At 45.4% G+C, this 19868-nt stretch overlaps 1 protein-coding gene across 1 annotated transcript in view; it reads right to left on the reverse strand.

Moving 5' to 3' along the window:
* Positions 1-2330: 2330 nt before the first annotated feature.
* pebp4 (phosphatidylethanolamine binding protein 4) overlaps positions 2331-19868 on the reverse strand; it is a 47346-nt gene continuing 29808 nt past the window's right edge. The window contains exons 5-7 of the mRNA XM_019885617.1: positions 12074-12119; positions 11231-11341; positions 2331-3979 (exon numbers count right to left, since the gene is read on the reverse strand). Coding sequence (XP_019741176.1) covers positions 3888-3979; positions 11231-11341; positions 12074-12119 — 249 coding nt within the window. The 3' untranslated portion in view covers positions 2331-3887. The remainder of the gene's footprint in view (positions 3980-11230; positions 11342-12073; positions 12120-19868) is intronic.

Raw genomic sequence — 19868 nt, forward strand, 5'->3', positions numbered from 1 at the left:
CAGATTTCCTTAAATAGCAGCAAGGTGGATTGGAGGAGGCCTTTGTGCGTACGCTATAACACATAAGCAGTCGAGCTAGCGAGCGAATGACTTTATAACAATGAAAATAAGGCTGGCTTAAAATACCATCAACAGCACTACTCTTTACAACCATTCTCTACGCAATCTGACTTTGCGCTGAAAATATGCCGTGTCTACTTAACTTCTATCAGATCATCTATAACACCAGGTAGAGAACTGATTGACAACATCCATTCATCTGAGTGCGTTTACTGGCTCTGGCAGGGGGTGTCGATTTAGTTAGCAGCCGAGTTCATGTCAGCTCAGCATCTGTGATTGACAGTGTGTGTGTGTGTGTGTGTGTGTGTATTTGTTTTTCTCTTGCCCTTGAGAGGAAGTATCTATTCGAGGAAAGGTGTTTCTGCTCAAGTGGCCCCCGCTTAGAGTAGGAGACACCATTTGAGGAAACCTGATAAAAGAGCGCTGCGGTGTTTATCAATGCAAACGAATGAAACAGAGCCCTTTGTCCATGATAAACATCCAGTGAGGCCCATATCGTCATCATCCATCAGGAGAGATGCGCGGCCGAGTAATTGCTTGCTTGGAAAGTTGGCCGGCTCAGATGGTCCACCTGACCTGTACCTGTTCCTGTTCGAGAGACGATTTCCAACACAGCGTCACGTGGGATGCGGGTCCACTGCCGTGTTTGACGGCACCGTCCTGGCTCATTTGCACAAAGGGATTCCATGGAAGTAATCACCCTCTACAGCTCATGGAAAACCCAGGGCTACATAGTCAAATCACCTTTTCTTTTTCCAAGCCTCAGAACGGAGGCTCAAGCTGTTCCTTGCTACCCGTGGAAGATCACTAATGCTACAATATCATTTTTATTTAATCTCAATTAAAAAAAAAAAAGCCTTTCGTGGTTTTTCAACCCCAAAAATAAAATTGATGGTTGAAACAATTCATTTTTGTTACTGTCAGATTATTATTAGTGTATTTACAGAAACAGTGGGCGGGAATGTTTATTTACTCCACTATAGATGGAGGACAGTGTTTATTAGGCCTGTTAAGGGGATGCAGGGAGTTGGAGGCTACCCCAGCTGACTTTGGGCAAAAGGCAGGCTATACCCTGGAGTTGACGCCATCATATCCTATCGAGTGACAACCATTCAAACTCGCATTCACGCATTGAGTGAGCGGGAACTCAAGTCGGGTGCATCAACCAATTCATCCTGAACGATTATTAGAATTTAAATGGAAATGGGATTTGAAGCTAATTAAAATGAAACATTTAGAGAAATGTCGAAAACAGAAGTTGACTCAACAGAACAAATTGAATCCTGGTTGTCTCCAAATTGACAGGGCGCATCCTCGGGAGGTCGCGTTTCCGGCCGCATGACATCACTTCCGGTGCGACTCGACCGCAGGTGGTGTCCAAATTGACATGAAGCCTCGCCTTATGTGCTGTGTTGTATTATTTTGTCATTTTATGTGAACTGTTCTTTTGATGGTAGCGCGGGCACCCGCAGCGGCTCCTCTCTGTCCTATGGTTGAGAGGAATGACATTTCATATGTGCTGTATGTTGCACACGTAGCACATTTGACAATAAAGTTGACTTGAACTTGAACAAATTCGCCACGGTTTATGCAGTCGCCGGAGGCTACAGGCTTTGAAGGCGTCGAAGGATCCAGCCTGCGAATCTTCTTTCTCGAATTTGGAAATTACGCGCGGTCGAGTCGCGCGAGAAGTGACGTCATGCGGCCTTCAGAGGACGCGGTCTGTGAATTAGGACGCAACCGCAAACAACATTTTGCTCTGTCAAACATTCACTCTTTAGTTTTCATGTGCGAACAAAAGCGTTGATTACAGAAAATACCTCTGGGTGGGTGGGGGAGGGGTGTGTGGGGGGAATCCCTGATGAGAAATTATATCTAGTTGAGGGACAAATTTACGTTTCTGTGGATGTTGACTAATCAGGGCAAGGAGTCACTCTTTGAGGAAATGTGGGCCCAAAAATGTGTTTCACTCTTCACCGCTGGTTGTATTTCATATTATGGGGAGTCTTGGTGTCACAAACACAGCCAGGGGAGACACCTTAACGCAACAACAAGTCAAAGCCGGCATTGCATTATTCAGTGTTGAATGTTGATTAAAGCAAACAAGCGGTAGTGTGAATGAATTTACCTTGAGGACAACATTAAAATCCCACGGCACAAGCAACATAGGTCACTGCGCAGTGAGACAATAGCGTCACAATAAAGCGTGTTGATATTGCATTTCCGTTCCTAATCCTCCAGTGAAATCAACCAGCACTCTTAAATGGTGAGAAAGAAAAAGTCATTGCGCTTTATTAGATCACTTTTGTCTCGGTTAGGCAACAGAGTTGATTAAACAAATTCATTTTAATTAATGTCAGTTGGAATACATTAGGAACATATTCAAAACATTGGCAATATTCTCAAGGGTGGCGCTTGTTGGCAAACGACAGCTGTCAGTCTGTCAACACCGCTGACATTTGGGAAAAAAACACGCTGGAGGAAGTTGGGTGACAAATCCAGTTGTTTCTGGCAGCGCGGCGCCGAGATATGAATGGAAGCAAAGCGGCGTTTTTGTTTTTAAAGTCAAAATCTTGGCAATGCACCGGATTGCTAATGCAGTCCAAGTAGGTGTTTTTTGTTGTTTTTTTTTAGGGGGGGGGGGAGAAGTTCTCTTCCACCTGGCATGTTACACAATGAGTGTGGGATTATAGTCGACTTGCCGATTGTGAAAATGTTTGACAGGTAAAAATCAAGGTGGAGAGTGACGATGTTCCACCTGATGGATACTAAACAGTTGTTGTGGATGTTTGTGGAGCTTTGACTGCCAAGTCCAGGAAGCAAACAAAGCGGACACGGAACAAAATTGATCAATGATCTCTGAGGGTTCATCAGAAGGGCACACAGGAGTTTACCGAGGCTGGCTTATCCACCAAAGGAACATTACCTACGCCCGCCCGGACCACTGCGGAGACACCGAACCGAGGTCAATCAAAGGCCCAACCGAAGATTGATCATCACAACATCAAAGTCGGTGATGGAAATCCAGACATCTGGGGTATTGATACGAGAACCATCCCAGAGGAGTGGTTAGAAACCAATACTCCTCCCGATTACGCTGAGCCACCCTGCTACAAAGCAGCACGGAGTCGGAAAAGTATCCGCAAGTGGAAGGCTTATAAAGTTGACCTGCCAGGTGGATCTTTTGCCGCGACTCTCCAAAGTTCAAAATGGGATCGTCACGTCAAAGTCAAGGACGCGCTGAGATAGAGGGGCTTTTACCTCAGGAAATCAATCAAAAGGTTTCATCGGCAAGTTACTCTATTTCCAATTGAAAGCGGGCCGGGTGGAAATATGTAAACAAATGCATGGTAAGTCCCCTTCACCAAATAAACTAGAGTCCGCAAAGCCCCTGCCCCCTCCCTGCCACCCTGTCACTTTTAGTTCCACTGCAACATCCGGTTGTGCTGCGGTCTCGGTTTCACCTTCTACTTCCTTTTTTTCTTTTTTGTTTTTTTTGGGGGGCCGTGACGTGTTTCCGCCCCTGATTTAGAAGCAACTCTTTCCACGCCGGCTTGTGATATCACGGGCCCTTTTCCTTTTCTTGTCGGGCGGCGTTCGGAAACTAATAAGAAATCCCCATTGAGGCCGAAGCTTATTCCCCAAATCTCGCACGACGGGATCATGTGATCATCAAAAGCCACCAAGAGGGGAAAACAAAAAGAGGAAGCGGGATTGCAATGCGACGAGAAAGATAAACAGACTCATACTACTCATAAGCTTGAAAGTGATTCCAATTCCTGTTGACTGCGCATCACCACAGGTCAAGGACACCTTTGAGGGGATCTTCAGTCTTCGTAGTTTTGTGTGAGAAACTGCAGCTTAGCCACAGGCTCTCCCAGATGAAACATTAATACGAAGGCGTCCAGATTCCATTTACCTGACAGAGAGAGACACAAAGAAACATTTTGTTTTTGTTTTTGACTGAACATCTCCGGCGACATGATTTCAGCTTGGAGTGGCTCCACCCAAAACATTCCGGAAAAAGTAGGGCCATAGGACACTATCAAAATTGATGACATCAGCCCACCGGCCGAGCCCTGTGGCACACCATTCTCGTCCTCATTTCAACCAGCATTAAAGAACTTTTATTTGGCTTTTTCTTGAGTCTTATGATTTTTTTTTAAAACGGGAAATTAGCATGAAGTAGAACTCCAGCAATAAAAACTCCCGTGGTGTCCAACTGACCCCTTCAGCCCCCGGCAGCATAACTGTGCGTTTAAGTGACTGAGCAGAAGTATTGCTGTGGGTGATGTTAAGCGCTTTTGTAGGTTTTCAATTTCGTGTTTCAGTGATGGTGCTGCCTTCACTCCACCTGTTTTTGTCCATCTTAGGGGATGGCCATTTTGTGACTCACCGTCGACCGAAAATGACATTATAGTCGCTCGGGTAGCGACCAATCACGGGTCCCCCGATTTCCGGGTTTGGTCATGTGACGTTCGCAAGCTGAGCCCTTTGGCACGGGTGTGCTTTTCAGTCGACGGCAAGTCTTTGAATGGGATGAAAATGTTAGCATATTAGCTCCAAAATGCCCATTCTGTTAAAAGTTTTGATGGTGAGCTTTAACGTCGAAAGAATTCGTTTCAATGGGAAAAAAAATGTTTTGAAAGACGACCAAATGGGGTCAACCGGCGTCGCAGAACGGATTGCGGTCAGGCACCAAGGCACCAATGTTCCACAAACATTCACTAGGACGGTAACACAGCGCTCCGTCTACGCTGAAGGCACCCAAGGCCTAAGTGAGCCGTGAGTCACAGAGAACAGCACTGCTGAAAATAAAACATGTTGCTGTAATGATGGAGGTGGGAACGCAAGGACGCATTGGCAAGATGATATGATTCAGTCGCCTGCACTTTTTTTTTTTTTCTTTTCCCCTTTCCCTCTCTCCTTTTAAACAAACACCAGACGGCCATCCGGCTGGTATGACAATATCACGGCTTAAGATTTTGGACAACCTAAATTGCCAACAGTTTCTCTTTTCCTGTACAGGGGGAAAAAAAAGTGCCATTTTGTGGCAGTCAACCCTACAAATGTACACACACAACACAGAGAGTATTAAATAACCTATACGGGTGCATATTCTGCTGTACAGTAAATCGCTGACATTCCTCTAGTTCCATTTGGAGCCACAAAAAAAAAAAAAAAAACAGCTGGACAGCATTGGAAAAGAATCTGATACAAAGTGAGCCAACGATTGAAGTGGTCCAAATCTGTAGAGAGAGAACACTTTCACAGTTCAGTCGGACTCTGCCTCGGATACAAAACATTACTGTGGCCAGCCTCTTTGTTGCCTGCGCCGTTTGCGGCTGTTTTCACCATCAGGGAGACACGGTCCACATCCGCCGGCATCACAAAAAGGACATCTGGGAAAGATTCCCCGCACAGCCATCCATTCAGATTTCAGGCACCTTTAAGCCATGGCTTTTTTTTTTTAAGTATCGTCCAATAAAGGCAATCATCATTGACCGTATTTGGATGCTATTTGTTTTCGCTAGTGCGCTGTTGAATGATTTCACACAGAGACTCGGCAAATAAGAGAGCAGTCAGTGCCGTTGATACCGACAGAGACGCAGGTAAGAGAGGAGGGGGAAATGACAGCTGTATCAAAACTTTGGATGTCCAAACATGGCCCATCTCACTAACCCATTTGAAGTGTTTAAAAAAAAAAGCTTGAGAACAAAACTATTGACGCTCTCGAATGCTCAGCTGGATGAAAATTGTTGTAAAACTCCGCCTCTTTTCTCACTTTGCAGTTACCTGGGCGACGTCATACCAAGAGTGAAAAAGTCTTGATTTTTTTTTTTTTTTTTTTTGTGGGAGACGATAACGAGTCAAAGATAGGTTACGGCCATTTGAGCAGGCTCGTTTTGTTCAAATTGGATCGCAGTCATGGCTCGATGTAGAAGGAGCGGGTTAGGCACAAAGGCAAGGGTGTGCAGATTCATTTCTGCCTATGAAACTGCTTAGTCATCTCGTAGTTTTTTGCTTTTTTTTTTTGGGTCCTTCATGATTCTAAAGACTTTAAAATCGAGTTTGGAAAGATGATGTAACCGGAGTTGTTTGCTCTTCTGAAGGTTCGTGAACTTTCTGTCCGTTTAGGTGGTTGGTGCGAGCGCCGTCTAGGGGGGATATTTAGCATTTGTGAAGCAACTCCGACCATTTTAATCAATGGTAGTGCAATAAAATAGCCATTTTCTAGCATATTAAAGAAGAGATTGATAATTATATTGTGGTGGTGGTGATGGTGAGCAACGGTAAATGCTGTGGAAAACGAACGGACGGATGAATCGACTGGATGGTAAGAAAACAAAAACGGCTGCTCTGTGCGAGTAAGACGATCTGACAGAAAGAGCTCCGATCGTCATGCGAGGGCAACGGAGCCCAGTGACCTCCCCGAAAGACTGCGCACGGTCTGTAACGCCCGCGTCCGTTGGAGATAGCGCACCACCCCCGCAGATGCCTAAATTCCCTTTGCAGGTGTGGAACAAGGTCCCTTCGCTCTCAGAAGACAAAATCGGACGGGCACCGAGCGTGCTCTGACTAGGAGGACATAGTTGACGAGTCAAGTGGCAGATTTGACTCCATTGACGCGCACAAACACTTTGAGGTGCGTTGACACTGATGCAGGACGTCGGCGAAGGCTGCCGGAGGATGACAAAGACTCTCCTGCTGCAAGCGCGGCTCTCCATCCAAACTTTTAGTATCTTGCGCTATCACCGGCTGGTTCCGAGCGATCTTAAAATAGGCTCCCTGTGTGTTTGGGAGTGCGGCGAGCATGTTTCCACCGCTCCCATCTAAGCGCTCATGGAAAGGACAGATAGGGGTGGGGTGGGGTGGGAGGGGGGCATCCTGAAGGTGATGTGCATGTCTTCCTGCCTCCTCTTTTGTCTCTGTCATGATTCGGTGTGATGGCGAACCCTGAGATTGTGCAGGTGTACCAAATGTTTCAAGTGATTGTTCTCAAAGGGATTTTTTTGGGGGGTGCGGGGAGTTAATTTATGGCTAATTTTAGCCATCGAATGCAAATGACACACATGGTAGACAAGGGTGAGACATCAGGGTCACCTGACCACAGTCAGATGTCATCTGTCAAGCCGCAAGAAAAGGGAAGAAACTGGGGCTTGTTTTTTTTTTTTTTTTTTGGGTTGGTTTTTGAGACTCAAATCATTTCACAGTTATTATTCTGTCCGTTCCTTTTCATCCGATTGGGGGCATAAGAATCAATAGATTGATTGTGCAAAAGTAGTTGTTGAACCAAGTCTTGAACTCTGGCAAAATAGAGTGCAGTACTTGGGCGCAACCAGCAGAGGCGCTGTACATTCTCAACGAGTCTGCAATGGCAACTCCACTCAGGATCGGGATTCTGTGGTATACCATTGGCATTAAAAGGGGAAGGCTCCGAACATTCACAAAGAAGGAGATTCTCGCATTCCTATAAATATGAGGACCGAAACAATTCATTGTTGCACCGAGCGAACACAATTGTTGCGTTTGGCGTGTCAGCTGTTCTTGACTAATTTTGGGGTGCAAAATTCACAACTGATCTCAGTCAGGTTTTTCAGCTGTAGGGTCCCCGTTTTTGAAAAAAAAAACAAAAAAACAAACAAAAAAAAAACATTCAAAAATAAGTGTTTTTTTTTTTTTTTTTTAACCAAACTGACTGCAATTTTGGAATCAGCACGTAAATTTTAATTTGAATCGGCATAAAAATCTAACGCAAATAAAAAAATTTCTACCCCCCCGTGTTATTTTTTTCTCCATAGTTAAATCACATGTCAAACAGAGGAACTGTTCAATGAAATTAAGTTGGTTATTTGGAGTGGCGAATATTACATAGGGAAGCTAAAGGAGCAAAATTTGGACCTGACAAATATCCAGTATATATTATGAAAAAAAAAAAAAAAAAAAAACTAGAAGCCAAAACGTCAAAGTGTTCTTTGCTGCACAAGCCAAAATTCCTGGCTGTGCGACCGCACGGCGCTCTGATTAATGGTCGAGGCTGTGGGTGGGTGGTAGACATGGATCTGCCCATTACCACACTGCAACATTGCAAATGGCTTCAATTACTGTGGAGTGTGCTGAGCTGGCAGTGTGGGCTTGAGAAGGCAAGATGAGCAACACCACACAAGCCGCGGCACTGTGATGCACTCATTCACGCCGTGTGATCATCAGGTTCATATTTTGTGAACAAGGAATTGTGAATCTTGTCATTTTGAAACCTTCGCTTTCAGCCAACGATGCCGATGTCGAGTTCCTGAAAGACGCCTGTGGCACGGCGTGTTGAGCAGCTTGCCAAAGTGGCTAGCAAGCATCACGAGGGCCGTGGAGCCCAATGGCCGCCCCCCACCCTGGCACGGGGGATTCCCTATGATCTCTTCTTGATGCCAAGAGCGCACCCCCACCCCGACCACCCCATCCGCCCCCCTGCGGTGTCTTGTGCGACAAGGCCAACTGTCTCCGTCAGGTCACTGACCCACATTTACAACTTGAACACAGGAGACGCAGGCGACTCCCACCATTCCTCACAGCGGCGACGGCGCCCCCCCCCCCTGTATTAACTAAAGACGTGGCCCCAGATGAAAGAAAAAATAAATAAATAAAGGGACAACATATTTGCAATCAAATTGAGTCAGTGACTGCGTGGCTGGAAGTGGAAAATGATCATTAGGAGTCTCCCACCCACGACTAAATGCTCTCCCATTGTAAATCACATCAATTAATGTCACGGGCTTGACAAATGCGCTCTGTGTCACAGCACATGGGAGGGAGGACAGACGCTAATAAGTGAACATACTTAACGGAGGAGGTGGGGAGACATGGGATTCCCTCCGCTTGTGCGTGTGCGCGCACGCGTGCGGGGGGGATAACCTTGTCAAAGCCAAGTGGAGGCCAGTCCAATTGTGGCAGGTGCACGACTGAAGCGAGACAAAAATCCTCCAAGTACAAACGCGTGGCAGCAGACAACTCGGGATGGGCATAATCATCTATTCGATTACAGGAGGTCCTCTGTTGACGACATTCGTGGGTTTCGAGGTTTACAAACAGCGTCCAATGAACTAGTGAGTGGAATAAGATCTGCCAAAACAGGTCATCAAATCATCCCCCAAAAATATTTGGATGGATTCACCATTTCTTGAAGTGAACGTCCAAATGCTCCAATCTCGGTTTCACAACAGGAAATATTTGGATTTCTGTGGCCCTAAATGGACGCAGAGCGATTATCTTTTGGGTTCAATCAAAATGAGACCGCCCAAAAGAAGCTTATTCAGGCATTTGAGCAAATCTTGACAAACAACGGGGGAAGATGACAAATCATTTGTTTGTTTGAAATGGATCAGACACCTCGAAACATTCTGAACTCCTGCATATGGGCCAATGTTGTAAGGAGCAGAATAAGGCCACCGGGATGAGTCGTGCCATAGCGTTGATGGAACTCAAGTTCCCGTCGCTAAAACTTGCGCACCATTTTGCAGCAAAAAAAAAAAAATCATCCTGATAAAATGGATTGTTTTTTAAAACTATTATGTCCATCCCAAGTTAATTCTGTTAAATTTTGACGTCATATCATTGCACGTTCGAAAAAAAAAAAGAAAAAAAAAGTGACAATTATCCCTTCAACAAGTGGCACAAACAAAATGCTTCATTATGCATGAATGAAACTTGTAACTTGATTTCTTTTTAACGGTAAAAAGATTTTGCTAAGGAGAGGAAATAATCCAAGTCAATTAGAGCAATCCAGAGTAAATATGGGTGGGTCCAGTAGCTTCATTATGAGAAAAATGGGGTTGGGGGAATGGGAGGGGCAGGGGGGGTGGAGCCGATGGCAGAAAATGTCTTCTTCTGCTTGCACAAAAGTCATAAAATATTGTAAACAGCAGGCTGTTATTCATGTTACGATTTCTCTGTATTAACCATGTTTGACATGACGAATACTCCGCCAATCCTTTGAGCTTCTGCGCAACTCCAAACCCATCACATCAAACAGGGTGCCTGCATTGATTAGTGACGTAGGTGTCAAAGCTCCAAAAACAGTGGCAACTGCACTCCTTCATGACTCAAACCGCCCTCAACTGCACCTCAAATTCTCAGCCGGGACTCGACGAGAAGAGACAGCCAGACACGCCTCCCCGGCGCGGGCTCTGTGCATCCCGCCCGCATGTTCCCACCTTTTCAGGAGCCGTTGGGGGTGGGGGTGGGGTACAAAAACCTCCGGAAAATAATCTAAATGACAGCTCACCCTAAAACAAACGAGGGGATTTTTCAAAAGACACACCATGATGTTACTCATCAATGACTCCTAAGTTGATCTATTTTCAAAACTATTTTTTCAAGCTTAGGGAATTACAGTAGGTGAAGAGAATGTTTTTTTTTTTTTTTTCAAAAATTTCATTTGAACTTCAAATTCTGCTTTTGCTGCGCTCCATGGAATATTTCTGTATAGATCCTGTAGGGGGCGGCCCGATGGTCGAGTAGTTAGCGCGTCGTCTGCCTCAAAGTGCAGAGGTGCAGGGTTTGATTCCAGCTCTGGCCTTCCTGTGTGGAGTTTGTATGTTCTCCCCCGTGCCTGCGTGGGTTTTCCCCGGGTACTCCGGTTTGCTCCCACGTTCCAAAAACATGCGCGACAGGCTGATTGAACACTCAAAATTGTCCCTAGGTGTGATTGTGAGCGTGAATGATTGTTCATCTCTGCGTGCCCTGCGCTTGGCTGGTGACCGGTTCAGGGTGTCCCCCGCCTACTGCCCGAAGACGGTTAGGATGGGCTCCAGCACGCCCGCGACATTCATGAGGATAAACCTATGGATGAATGGATGGATCCTGAAGTTTGCAGTCTTTTCTCATAAAACTTAATCAGCATTTAAGCTCAACACATTTGCATTTCATCTTGAAGAAATTATTATTTTTTAACTCATTTACATGGGTTCATGTTTTATTAAATACCTCCCACAGTGACTCAAAGATGACCGCCATCATTTCCAGTGGGGTAGAGATGTATAGAAATGTTATGCTTTGCGCTTTCCGCGTTGGCCTCTTTTGCTGATTCAACAACACGTTGGCAGTTGCGTTGATTAGCCCTCATATGATAGATGAGGCTCCGGGGGTCAGAGGGCGAGCGACCTCTAAGAGTCATTACCTCGGCTCTCTGAGTCCAGACTGTCGGACGTGATGTTGCTGCCTTGGTGGAACAGCAGGAACTGGTAGCGGTGGAAACCAGTCCCACGTGGTGGCGTTGGAGGTTGATAGTCTGCATAGCGAAGCGAAGGCTGATGAATGCCGTCTCTCACACACATACACAACGATGAATGTGATTCTAGCAATGATACAAGTCTAAGCTCAAACTGCGTGATTGTCATTGCAAATCGAGTCAGGTAAGAAATTTTTTTTTATTGATCCATTTTAAATATGGCAATGGAAGGCCGCTTACTTCTTTGGGTTAAGACGTCATTGATGAGCGAGTCGTGTAAAGTGAATGGATCCTCTCAGAGTAATTGCATAATAGAGCCTCAATAAGTGCAACACAACTCGTTGTGTGACACCGGTCAACTTTTAAGGCCTTCTAATACCAAAACATTTTCACATTGGAAATTAATTCACGAGGTGCGCTTGAAGATGTGTTGGCAAGGTTCTCTGATCCTTCCATGCGGGTCATTAGCCAGTGCGCTTTCGGTGACAAGCTGATTGCGTTACACAAAATTGCATTGAAACGAAATTGCGAAATGTTCCGCTCATACTGTTGAGGGCAGCCGAGCGCCGACCCTTCTGGGGGTCAGAGTTCAACTTTGTCATGACATGTTACCTTTTTGCCATTTTTGGTATCCTTCTTGGCTGGCACCACAAAAAGAGCAATACAAAGTTGCACCTGAGCTCGTCTCCAACACCCCCAACACCCGCCAGAACATTTTTGGTGAACTTTGAAGCGTCCACTGTCAACTGAATCACTTAACTACAAAAATAAATCAATAAAAATAACACTTACCATCAATAATGGTCCCTGTTAACACTCCATTCTTCAGCGAGGACCACTATGAAACAAAACGTGTTAGTTTGCATCGGTGCTGTTGTCAAATATTTCATTTCAATCAAAACGCGCAGGAAATTTTGATACACAAAAACTAGGGACGTCGGACCGGAAATTCCGATCACGTGATCGGACCCGGACATCCGTAGTAACAACAGAAATGGTAAAATATTAATTCATCACAGACTTGCACTCTTGGAACATTGCATGTGACAAAAACAAAACAATTATTCACATTGTGACACTGACTGGTATTGGGAACTGCTCCTACAATTTTTTTGCACCTTGACTGAGGCCACGGTTCCATCTGAAGGAAAAAAAAAAGCCCCAAAGCTACACAAGATTAAAATAAATTATACATTTGCATCACATCATAAAAACTTGGCATTTGCACAGGTGTGCGTCGACTTCATATCCATGGCAATGATCATGATAGCATTGCTCAAACAAATATAATGGTCGAGACTGTTGCACAGCGCCGCTTTTGTCATAAATTAAAACCTGAACCTAATGAATTAATTTCAGGGAAAAGAAATGCGTTTGGAGACAGCAGGTTGCATCTTCATCAGATGTCATATGTGCAGTTGCAAAAATAATTATGCACATGTCAAGTTCAACTCCCTCATCCCGGGCCAGCGCGCAGATGCTGCGCGCCATGCAAATTGCTCACAGGAACGTTTGTTTAATAGACTTGGCTGCTCGCGACGAGACGCTCGCATCCTCGAGTGGGAGGAAAAGGGCTAAATATGTTGTCTGTGAAATGGCCCGAAAAGCACTTGAGGTAAACATGGAAGTCCCCGTCAGCGGCATGGAGTATCTCGTCTCAGCAGCCTCGGCCCGAGTTTGCCCGTTTCTGCACGCGCAGGCTCCCCCCGCAGGGTGACCGAGGTACTGTGATGCAACACGTGAAAGGCCACAAAGGGCGCGCGGCGAAAGCCACGGCATGGATTTGACCCGACCTTATCAGTTCAAGAACTAAATCGGAACAGGAGACAAATAATAGTACGCCATGAGAAGAAAGAGATTTCTTTTGACAGAAAAAAAAGTGTAATATGAGAAGAGCAAAGTTGACATTTGATGTGCGTGACGATTGGCTGACGTAGGCTCTGGTTGGTTGCCTGATGACGGGCCTCAGAATACTGTGGTCAGTGTACCGATTCACATTATTTATTGATAGGCCTATCATGATCAATCTTTCCGGATCATATATACCCAGAAACCCTCAGGATAAAATTGGGACGACAGGCATTTTGCACGAGCCTATTGAGCGCTTAAAAATTGCTCGAAAAATGACACGATTGCAAAGATGATCTGACCCTCTTCATCCAGTTTAATGCATTCATGAATGACAGAAATCGTGTTTTTGTTGAACGTAACGGCGCAACGGTGAAGATTTACTCATGTGAGGGCTTTGAAATTTAATTATTGCGTGATGTGGCGCACTATTCATTGTGTCGATAATCCCGCTTTGCTGCTGTTTGGGAGGTTGCGTGCTAAATATCAAGTGTACGCTGCCATTGTTTACACGCGGCGACTACCGGCGCTTTTCTGAAGAGTCCTTTCTGCAGGGGAGAATTTTCATCATTTCACCCAGTGATCAGCCAGAACAAAAAGCTTTATTTAGAACTAGCGAGAGTCCTGCGGCCTGTCGGATGCAAGCCCGTTGCCGTGGCAACACATAGTCAACATTTGCGTGTGCAGCTTCTCGAGTCTCGATGGCTCAATCCCTGCGCCGTGATCATACTTCTCTTCGATGTATTCCCATTAAAACAACACCAGACCGGTTGCGATAAAGCCGCACTTGAGGGATTTCTCATGCTTCGGACTGTCATGACAGTTCAGTGATGGTCACAAGGGGAGTGATGCTCACACTCATCGACAGGACATTCTCACATGGTGGGTGGCCTACCTCAGGGGACCCCACTGTGGAGGCGGGATGCAGATCACACCCCAAAAAAAAAAAAAGTTCTAACTGCTCATTGATTGGAAGCGTCAGTTATTTGATTGAAAAAAAAAAAAGTTCCGGTTGTAGTAAACTATTTATTGCCTGTGTGATGCGTACACGCCATCATGAGATGTGGGTTGTGTGTTGAACTAAAAGACATCTACGGGACACAGTGGTGATGTCGGCCTTAAGATAATTATGGTCGCCTTGTGCCACCACCAGTTTGTTGGTCAATTCAGAGCTGATATGTTCATGTGCTCATAGTAGAGGTCCCCGGTTTTACTCTAGACTTGCACCCTCCTATATGGAGCGTGACTTCAATGTTTTTAAGAGCGAGGAGCTCCGGATTTTGCAATTATGACATGAGATGAGCCCAAATGTGAAGGAAGATGACGGTGCCTTGCGTATTACTGCAAAGTGAAGGAGAGATTCTGAATCAACAGAATTATCGTTTTGGAAAAAAAAATTGTTTGCGTGAGCTGTAATCAAACTGTGATATTTTCCCAGCGTACGCAGCACCTCTGACAATTTCCTCTACAGAAAGAATGCTGGATCTGCACCTTTTCTCCAGCTCTGCTCTAAGACTTCGTGAAAATCATTGAAGTGGTTTCTGTGTTGTCCAGACAAACAAGCACACGACTTCTTTGGAGGCGTTAAAAAAACTCCTCAACATGATTCACGACTTTAAAAAAAGCATATATACATGGCTTTAAAATAAGAAAAACAATGTGATGCCGCCTTGCACCCAGTCATTTGGGAATACTTAAATTACAGCGTGTGTAGGAGGGAGGAAAACGAAAAAACCAAAAAAAAAAAAAAAAACCAGGAAATAGAACCATTAAAATGATGGATCGCATATTAAAACAATAAATTACATCAACATTATACTTTTCAAGTTAAAGGTTTAAACCAACAATGAGGTGCATTTCTTATGCAATTCCCAAAGGCAGGGGAGCTTAATGGCAGAGTCCAAATTTTTTTATACACTGCCACAATGGGTTCGAAATAATCTGACAACTCGGGACGCATAATAATTATCGGTCCAATCCTGGTAAAAATGACGTCATTTTTAAATCGTTCCGATACCGCAAAATTAGGCCGGCATTGAAAACCGCATTCAAATACACCACTCAATGCAAGATTTATGAGAAATAAATGTGTGGTCCGATACATAAATCCCATATAGCCTTCAATCGGAGGAAGTCGCTTTTGACTAACTGTTGCAAAGAGCAGCCGAAGGCAGACCACGGAAATATGTTTGATCAGATACAGGTGTGACAACTAACTACTCTCGGGTAAGATGAGCAATGGTTGGAGAAAAGTATGTCCAGGACTTCCGGCAAGACTCCTGGAGCAAAAGTTAATAGACGGGAGCAGTCCGCGGGGAGGCGGTGGGTCGGTGCACGGGTGCGGTTTCAACAGGAATACCCGCTAGCCCAACATCCCTTTTTCTTTTTTTTTTTTCCTTCTCGTGTGTGGGTGAGTACTTCCCTTTGTCGGCACGAGTTACTCATGCACCTCCTCACGCATCCACCTCTTGCCTCTCCCTCCTATGCACACCCCGCAAGCCCACACCTACGATAATCAGCACCCACGTCCGTCCAAAGCGCGGCTCGGAGCGCATCGTTCTCCCTTTTGCCTGCAGTCAGGCTAACAGACGGGGAGAGAGAGCATGACAGATGGTGTTCACAGCTCTATTTCTGAGGCTGGACTTGTAGCCTGCCTCCCGCCAATTCCACTGAAGCCAAGTGCTCGCGATTGTGCCTCCTTCGTCGTCGCCTCGGCGCTCATTCATTTGCGGGCTGGTTGTGAATTCAAGCTGACGAGAAAACTCACCGTTTACATACACGTTGCGCCGAGTTGCCCGTGTTTCATGGCGTGCAAACTTCTGTTCATACCGAAGACGGACGGACCCGTTCGGTTTGGAATCTAGATTCATAATCTGCCACTTGATTGAGGTCGACTGGAGCAAGCCGTGTGATGGGAGCGCCAGTAGCACTGTGGCTGAAACAGGATTGGTTTTAGGCTAATTTAACAATCAATTCCCATCAGCTACCGCAACCAAACAAAGAATCTTTGTTAAGTGGCGTCGAATGTCCGTGCCTGCGAGTGTTTGGACAATGAATGTGCATGGGAACCCGAACGGCTGCTCTGACTTGGCACCAGGACGTAGAAACATAGTTGAATAGTTGTAACAATGCAGCATCTACTTATGACAACATCTATCCATCCATCCATTTTCTGACCCGCTTAAGAGAACCCAATCCATACACACACGCACACTTGTCTGATGAACTTGTTGGCATTTTTCTCCCTCCGAATTAATGTGAAAAGAATCCAAACAAAATTGTCAACTCAAAAGCTGCGCTGATCTCAACTCGAGTGATGCGATGCTGCCATCGGCAAGGATCCTTTCGTCAGTACAGTGGTTCACAAACCGGGATTTTACAAACAAGGTGAGGCGAGACCCTCTACCTGTTGAAAAACGGACTTGATGAATATTTAAAATTAGTGGCAGTGAACTGGAGGATTCCAATTGACGCATAAAAAATACATTTAACACTCTTTTTCATCATATACAAGAAAAACAGAGACAACCTTTAATAAGGATCATCAAATGTTGGGACTCCTGTAAAATCTCTTCTGGTTCACCGTGAAGGGGGTGTGGGGGGGGGGCAGCTAATTGCATTTCATGTTGTAGCGCAGCCTAATGGTGATCAGCTAAGCAGGGTGAATTGGCCCCAGTCAAGGGTGAAAACCAGTGGGTGAGTCACTCCGGATCTGCATCAATGCATCAACAAATTAACCCATTTAACAATTGCCAGTTGGACTAATGGCTTGAATGAAGGAACTCATTTGGCGTCGGTAATGAACTGACTTTGAAACGTAAACAGTCCAGTTATTAAGTGGACTCCAGTCTTCATCGACATCACCCGACACACCGATGTGCCGGGTCAGTGTCGTCGTTGGCTCCAGCTCATTAGTGGCGAAGCTCATTATTACTCAAATCACTAGTTAAAGAAACTCGCCACCAAAGCCCATTATCAGCCTCATCTATTCTGTCTTCTTTGCATACATTACAAATGGGCCTTGACAAAATGGCCGCGCTGGTCTGGTCATCTAATCCTCAGAGAGCAGATTGGCCTGCGCTGCCCCGTTAGGCCAAAAATGAGTGCACACGAAAAAAACGAATCCCATCCAACGTGAGCGCTAATGAGAGTACGGATGCTGATGAGGCTCTATTTTAGCAATGCTGAGGGAAGCCCGAGCTGGAGTTCCCAAGGTAACGATGGCTTGGAGTCGGAGGGGGATGACTCACTTGAAGGGAATCCTGGAACCTGAACAAAGCTGCCCACCCGAAGCTCTATAAGGCAAATAAGGTAAACAAGACACTGACATGCGGCGCCCTCCCAAACCAACCCACGCCAGAGGGCTTCCCACTGACGGGGGTGGCACTGGAAAAATCCGAGCCTGTACCTGCCTACAACTACAAGCGGGAACAACATGACGACGCTTTCCTGGACAATGGGTAAAAATGATACCATCCATCCATCCATTATTTTTGAGTGGGGGGGGGGGGACCGCCCCATGTCTACAATTGCCTGCGAGAATGTGCTAAATTTTGATGAATGCATGAGCACACAGAGGTGGGAGTGGAAATTAGGCCTATTAATGGCAGAGATCTTGAAAGTTTAGTGCGCCCGTGTGAACGGTGACACAAATTAAATGACTATAGCAAGCTCGTGGGCTAAGCTACGGGGGAGGAGGTGGAGGACAAAAAGAAGCCAGAGAATGAGGAGGAGGACGACGAGAATGTAATTATTAAGAAATTAAAAGTGATCAACAGGCGTGTAATTGACCACTCAAGTTTGTCCAAGGTCAGTATATTCTTTTGACTTTGGATGGGTGGTGCGCCAAAGGTGCGGAGTCAACGTGAACGGTTTGAGGAGTTGGTTTGTTTGCAAAGATGCAAAAGGAGCCACCGGTTGGGAAAGGGGGCACAGTCAAGCCATATACTGCAGTCGGAAATTGTACAACAAATAGGGACCTGAAGTCACACACACAGAGAATGAAATCAAAGTGCGCCTGTGGGAGAGTCTTACCACATCTTGGAAGAATTCCCAGTCCAGTGCGAAAATTGATCTTAAGTTAGATGGGGACAGTATCTTCTACCGGCTCACCTGAACTCTTGTTGCGAACTAAAACCGAAGCACGTACAAGTCCATCCATCCATTTTCTGATCCGCTTTATCTTCACAAGGGTCGCCTGGCGTGCTGGAGCCTATCCCAGCCGTCTTCGGGCAGTAGGCGGGGGACATCCTGAACCGGTTGCCAGGCAATTGCAGGGCACACACAGACGAACAACCATCCACGCTCACACTCACACCCACACCCAGGGACGATTTAGAGTGTTCAATCAGCCTGCCATGCATGTTTTTGGAACATGGGAGGAAACCGGAGTACCCGGAGAAAATCCACGCAGGCCCGGGGAGAAAATGCAAACTCTGCAATGTTGCGCCTGTCCGTGTTCAAGCGAGGTGCTACTTTTTTGGCATTTCTCCATCTTTTTTTTTGTCGTTTTAAACTCCGGTTTCACTTGATTTCTCGTCATCCAAATTTTTAAAATTATTCTCGCACAAATAAAAGCCTTCCACCCCCCAAATAGACGGCCCACTATCACGGGCGTTTCTGCATTTCCTGATTCTAAATGATCTTTCGGAAATGGTTTTCAGTATTTCATCAACAGTCGTTTTTGATCACTGCGTGGCAGAATCATCCAGAGTGAAGTCATCCCTCCAGTTAAGAGCAGCCATTTCATTTGTTTCCGTCCTCTGTTGATCGGCGCGGTTCATTCAGTGTCTTTAGTCATTAACAAGCGGGAGCCGGCACAAAGGGATTTAAGAGGCAGCATTACTGTTTTGAATGGCCGCATGCTTAATTCTTGTATTATAATTGAGGCAGGAGCGAGACAGAGGTTATGCTCACCGCTGGAAACCTGTCCCACTTCACAGAGAGGTTAATAAACCTCGCAAGTCCTATGGGAGATGGAGTATGCTGTTAATTTGACAAACGTGGGAAATAAATGCTTTTATGCTTTTATTGACGGTGACCAATAGCGGCCTTTTCCCAAATGAAAGGTTTTAGTCTTTTCGGGTGCTTTGCTGTGAGGCAAAAACAATCACGTAGAATGCATTTGCTGGAAGAAACTAAGTACATAATTGTTTGCGTGGCCATTTCAGGCCAAAATGCGTCTTCATTATTTATTCCTATTTGGGTGGGGGAGGGGGGATATACTGCAAAATGTACAGTAACCAAAATCAAGTTGGGAAAGGAAGGCTCTCATTTTTACTTCGTCCATGAGAATGATGGACCTTTATACAATACAATAAAATATAGAGAAGTGTAGCCTGGTGGTTTTCAACTGTCACCCTGAAACCCACATCTTGCTCATGCCCTATTCCTTTTAAAGTTGCGACCCAATTCAAAGATGTTAAGGTCAATAAAGCATTTTTGTTGGTGGTGGTGTTGTTTGAAAATAAGTACAGTATGTAGCAATGCCATAAGCAGATGGCTAGCTATGACGTCCGCTAGCCAAAAGTTCCAGTTATCGGACATAATTGGGACAAGCACTGTAAAAAGTAAGATCATGGATGTTGTTCGAAGGGTGAATAAAGAGGTACTTTGAGATAAAAGTTAAATTCATTCCGTGACACTTCTCGTAACTCAAAACATCTAAACTTGTCATAGGCCATAGACCTGTTCCAGTTTACTGCCCCCACCCCGCCCCAAAACCCCCGCATTTTTAAAA

This window comes from Hippocampus comes, unplaced genomic scaffold (assembly GCF_001891065.2).
Source record: "Hippocampus comes isolate QL1 unplaced genomic scaffold, H_comes_QL1_v1.1 scaffold78, whole genome shotgun sequence".
NCBI classification, from domain to species: domain Eukaryota; kingdom Metazoa; phylum Chordata; class Actinopteri; order Syngnathiformes; family Syngnathidae; genus Hippocampus; species Hippocampus comes.